At 36.4% G+C, this 6,000-nt stretch overlaps 1 protein-coding gene across 2 annotated transcripts in view; it reads right to left on the bottom strand.

Moving 5' to 3' along the window:
• Positions 1 to 654: 654 nt before the first annotated feature.
• The window catches only part of bbs7 (Bardet-Biedl syndrome 7), a 57,907-nt gene continuing 52,561 nt past the window's right edge, over positions 655 to 6,000 (bottom strand). For both annotated transcript variants that reach the window (XM_073042854.1, XM_073042855.1), the window contains exons 18-19: positions 3,457 to 3,580; positions 655 to 1,980 (exon numbers count right to left, since the gene is read on the bottom strand). In XM_073042854.1, coding sequence (XP_072898955.1) covers positions 1,847 to 1,980; positions 3,457 to 3,580 — 258 coding nt within the window. In that variant the 3' untranslated portion in view covers positions 655 to 1,846. The remainder of the gene's footprint in view (positions 1,981 to 3,456; positions 3,581 to 6,000) is intronic.

Below are 6,000 nucleotides of genomic sequence, written 5' to 3'. Positions count from 1 at the left end.
AACATGTGGGTCGGTTTAGTGCCATCATTCAGAAGTTTTAGACTTTAATGTCAGAAGCATGACCATCAATAAGGAAATTATTAAGTCTGAACATGAACAAAAAGTCAAAATTAGACAAGCACATTTATGTTAAGGAATTAAATGATGTTTCAGAAATAGTAAAGTGATTTGCAAAAAAAAGTGCAATTTAAAATTAAGATTTTACTTAACCAGAAAACTGAATAAGTAAGCAAGTGTAACATAAGAATTAGGTTCTGGTAGATATTAATAGAGCAAAATTAAGATGGTAGCTTTAAAAAGACCTTTATTAGAGTATTATTAAACATCTGACCAGTGTTAAGCAGGTGAGCAGTCTACTGTTACTGTTATGAAAAACAAAATTACTTTTAATATCTTGTTCATTACTCTATAAACCAACATTTTAGGCAAACACTGGGCCATGGGGACAATTGATTAATTATTTTGTTAAGAATCACCTTCACTAGCATGTACTTACAAAGTTACATGTGCATCAACTTAATGACATTGTTCAATCCACATGCTTTTTCCATTATCTATATTTTCCTCACTGTTATGTTCTGCTTTTTTTTCTTCTCATTCTCTGTTAGGTTTTCAACAAGGTTGAGACCAAGAAAATATACAATAGACATCTGATAAATGTATTCCAATTTAATATTGATACAATCTTTCATATAACATAATTACTGAATTAATGGATACATTTACTGAAATTAGTTCAGCAAAAATATACATGTAATGCAATCCAGCATTTATGCTAGAAAAACAAGAATCGTCATTGCACTTCCTTTAGTAAATGGAGTTATCTATTAACATTTCAGTGCTGATAAATTAGAAGTTTTAATGAACAGTATGCCAGATAACATTAAAAGTATTTTCAATATTTATTTGTTACTATATAAAGGGAATTACACTATTCTGTATACTCATATATAATTGATTACAAGACTGATATATACATAAAATTAAAGAGTAATCCATATCTACATATCTTGCCCAAAGACTTAGTATGACTCAAAGCAATATACATATTAGCTTTCACAAACAGCAAATATATTTTAAAGTCATATATGGACATTGCCCTAAAAGAGGTCTTTTAGATTTAGAGTGATAATTATAAACAATTACATTGCTTCAGAGGAACAATGGGAAAATCAAACTGTACTTATTATTACTATATTTTAGTAAAAAGGTATGAAAAAGTATACATTTAATATCTGTTGTAAATATATATTATCAAAATAAAAATGAGAAAAAATACAACTAAATCAAAGTGAATCTTGCGCTTATTCTTGCTGAATTCTTCTAAAGAACATTTCAGTATAGATATCTTCAGTTGGGTTGTCATTTTTTTCCAAAGTAAAATGAACCACTGCCAGAAATACATTGTCTATATCAGCCAACGGAAACTGGTTGGTGATAGATATTTCACAAAAGTTTTAATCAACTCTCAAACTCTGTAAGAATTGCCTTTTGTAAATATTTGACTATCATTTTCAAGAAAAATAATGCAAGCTCAAGGGAGAGACAGATTTCCATAGTGGCTATCTCTTAACAAAAATATAAGCAATCTATGGAAATGCAGGAATGCAGCATACAAACTATATATACTTTTGATTTCCATGTTATCATCTGCCCAAGCAACAGCGAATATTTGACAGAAATGCATCCCCCAAATATCTCCACAGTAAGCTGATTAGTTCTTGTACATTCTGCCCATCAATCAGTTAGGTTGAATACTTGTACCACTAATAGACAACATGTTCCACTCACAGCTCTTTCATCAGGAACTTTATGTATGTTTTTCATCATGCTTTGCATAGTTCCTCTATGCTGAATCAAAGAATGCTGCAAGACTGTTAGGGTCATAATTATCCAAAATTTCCAGAAGAAGTGGAACTTTGGTTTTCACATTTGTGCCTTTGAATTTGAATTTATCTATAAAGAGGTCAGTTATCATACCTAAATGGAGTGGGTGGAAGTGCAGAGAGAACAAAGATAAAAGATAATTAGTTTTAATATAATGATGTATCCCACAGTGCATCAGTTCAAGAAATACTACTTTCAAAAGTAACTTTGTACAATGTTTTATCTTTAACTTATTTTCATCAATTTTCCACAGATATGATGGAAGACAGAATTAATTCTCAAAAACTGGGTGTTCAACAGGTTAGGAAGACTCTGCTGAGTTAACTGATAGTGATATGGAAAGGATATTCTAACCAGTGACAAAGGTATTACAAGATGTAGACATTTAAAGAACTTGCTTTCAACACTACAGTTTGGTATTGTAACACAAACTCCCACTTTTCAAGCATAACCTTCAATCAGTCGGCATCTGTGCAGGATCACAGAGGTCTAGTAACTGCAATGTTATTGTCAGCTAAGCAATCAGGCTGAAGATTGCAAACCAATAAAAATGTCAATTTTTTAAAAAACCTCTTGAAATCTTTTAGTGAAGTGAAACAAAGTCTGGATAAGATTAAGACAGATGAAAATACATTGTACAGTGTGAAAAATGATGAATTTTCAAACATTATGGAATAAAGGAGACTCAAGTGATTTAACAGAGATATATAACATTAATAGGGGCATAGACTGAGTAATAACAAATGGTGTAATTTCTTACAGCATTAAAAGCCAGGAGGCATGTAATTAAAATAATTGGCAGAAAGATGAAAGGGAAGATGTGGAAAAACCTCTGTTCATCCAGTCATTCACCAAGGCTACATCAACTCCCAGGGCAACAATTTCCACCAGCAAGAAGTGTCTAAAATGCCAGAACAGAAACAGGCCTTGCTGCCCACCAAAAACATTTGTACAAATCTCTCTCATCTGCATTAGATTTGTATCTTTCATGCCTTGCCTAGTTAAGTGTCTGTCCAAGTACATTTAAACACAGTGATGGTAACTAATTCCACCACCTTCTCTGGCAGCAGCCTATTCCAGCTATCATCCATTCTCTGTGTAAAAAATCATATCCCACAGATCCCTTTTAAAACTTCTACCTCTTACCTGAAAATTGTGCCTCTTTTTATTGATGCCAGGATGATGGGAAAAAGATTTTGACTATCTACTCCATGTATACCTCTCATAGAGTTATACAACACTATAGCACAGAAACAGGCCCCTCACCCCATCTAGTCTGTGCCAAGCTATTAATCTACCTCGTCTCATCAGCCTCAGAGGACGGCAGGGTCTGGAAGTCATTGCTAGGAAGGGTGGTTGAGGCAGCAACCCTCATTACAATTAAAAGGTACCAAATGATGCAGGTGAAACAGTCCAATGAAGAATACATTCTATGATATTAACTGTGCTGGTCATTTAAATTGAAAGCATGGTGATTTTAGAGGGAGGGAAGGATCTGAAAATAATACATTTGGTGCATACTATACACTTTGAAGAGGCATTTACATTTACTCTGTTTATGGTACTTGCCATACAATCTCTCCAAGTGAGCAGGCTGCTTCTTGTATTCCTCGAGCAGACTATCAGCTTCCTCCAAAATTGACCGATATTCAGGTATTAGGAAATCCACATTTCCTTCATAAACTTGTAGTTCCTGCAAATGGAAAGAATCACCTAATCAGAAAGATCTCAATGTTGAATTTCACAGACTTCCTACATTTTATTGTTGTTGTACTCTGCACTTTGTCTCTAACTATGACATCATATTCTGCATTTTTCACCCCTTTTGTATGAATGAATGGAATTATCTACCAGCACAGGCAAACCAACAACTTATTACTGTATTGCATAATACATGAGGCAATAATAAACCAATTACAGTACCTATAAATGTCATGTTATATTATGTTTGAACATAGAATACAGAACATGGAACATAGTATCTACAGCACATTATAGGCCCTTTGGCCCACAATGTTGTGCCAACCAAGTAACCTGCTCTGGAAACTGTCTAGTTAACCTACTGCATAGTCCTCTATTTTTCTAAGCTTCATTTACCTATGTAAGTCTTTTAAAAGACCCTATTGTATCCGCCTCTACCACTGCTACTGGCAGTGCATTCTATGCACCCACCACTCCATATGAGAAAACTTACCTCTGACATCTCTTCTGAATCTACTTCCAAGCACTATGCACCCTTGTGTTAGCCAGGGGTGCAGTGCTAGCCGGAGCGCGTCCGGCATATCTTTAAGAAAAAAGCCAAAGTAAACAAGCTAAGGATATGGTTTCAGGGTATTTGGAGGCACATGATAAAATAGGCCAAAGTCAGCATGGTTTCCTTGAGAGAACAATCTGCCTGACAAACTGTTGGAATTTTTTGAAGAAACAACAAACAGGACAGACAAAGGTTGATGTTGTGTACTTGGATTTTCAAAAGCATTTGACAAGGTTTCACACGAGACACAGAAAAGATATAGGCATGGATACAGTATTGGCTGGTTGGCAGGTGGGAAAGTGTAGGAACAAAGGGAGCCTTTTCTGGTAAACTGCTGGTAAACAGGTGGTGTTTCACAGGGGTCTGTGCTGGGATCACTTGTTTTTACATTATATTTCAATGACTTGAATGATGGAATGGATGGCTTTGTGGACAAGTTTGTAGACAACACAAAGATAGATGGAGAAGCAGATAGAGTTGAGGAAACAGAGGCTACAGAAGGACTTAAGGCAGATTAGGAAAAAGGGTAGAGAAGTCACAGATGGAATACATGTTGGGAAGCATATGGTCATGCACTTTAGAAAAGCATAGATTATTTTCTAAATGGAGAGAAAATTCAAAAATCTGAGGTGCCAAGGGTCTTGGGAGTTCTCATGCAGGATTCCCGAAAGGTTTATTTGCAGGTTGAGTCGGTGGCGAGGAAGGCAAATGCAACGTTAGTATTCCTTTTGAGAGGACTAGCATATAAAAGCAAGGATGTAATGCTAAGGCTTTATAAGCACTGGTGAGGCCTCACTAGGAGTATTGTGCGCAGTTTTGGGCACCTTAGCTAAGAAAGGATGTGCTGACATTGGAGAGGGTTCAAAGGAGTTTCACGAAAATGATTGCGGGATTGAAAGGCTTATCATATGAAGACCGTTTAATGGCTCTGGGCCTCTACTCACTGGAATTCATAAGAATGGGGGAGGGGGTAGGATCTCATTGAAACCTATCAAATATTGAAAGGCCTAAATAGAGTAGAAGTGGAGATTTCCTATAGTGGGGGAGTCTAAGACCACAGGACACAGTCTCAGAATAGAGGGATGTCCATTTAAAATGGAGTTCAGGAGGTATTTCTTTAGCCAGAGAGTGGTGAAGCTGGAATTCATTGCCACAGGAGGCTGTGGAAGCCATGTCAGAGGGTATATTTAAGAGTTTTATAGATTCTTGATTAGTTAGGGTATGAAGGGATGTAGGCAGAAGGCAGCAGATTGGGGCTGAAAGGGGAATGAATCAGCCATGATGAAATGGCGAAGCAGACTCAATGGGCCAAGTGGTCTAATTCTGTTCCTATATCTTATGGTCTTTTTCTAGGTAGTGGAGCTCACCAGACTGAGAACTGTTGTCAAAGAACCTTTGGTAGGTTGCTGTACCAGGAACTTATAAATGGTTGATGGTGAGAGAAAATATAGTTAACATGAAGAATGGGGAGTTTATAAAAGTAGACGATGGGGTCAGTCAATCAAACAAGCTGAGAATTCAGATCTTCAGGGAATCAGGATGCAAGCCTCTCATCATAGATTCTATTCCTTGTGGCCAAGTATTTAAGAGTCTGGTGCTGACAGTACTTGATAATGTTTTCACTGTTGATCAGAGCCACACTTAATGAAAATAGAGTGCACACAATGTACATGCTTATCAGCCCACGCTCAATCTTTGTTTGGGACTTACTACATGCAAATACAGTCTGCTGCATTATCTGAGGGGTTATAGATGGAATTGCACTATGGATCTTCATTAGGGAATGGAACATTTTCTGTGGTGACAGGAGGGAGTCATAAATTAAACAGCTGAAGATTGTTTACTCTAGGTCACGGCTC

The sequence above is a fragment of the Hemitrygon akajei genome, chromosome 4, assembly GCF_048418815.1.
Source record: "Hemitrygon akajei chromosome 4, sHemAka1.3, whole genome shotgun sequence".
NCBI classification, from domain to species: domain Eukaryota; kingdom Metazoa; phylum Chordata; class Chondrichthyes; order Myliobatiformes; family Dasyatidae; genus Hemitrygon; species Hemitrygon akajei.
The sequence above is the reverse complement of the archived record's forward strand: the minus strand, read 5'-3'. Positions and strand labels throughout refer to the sequence as shown.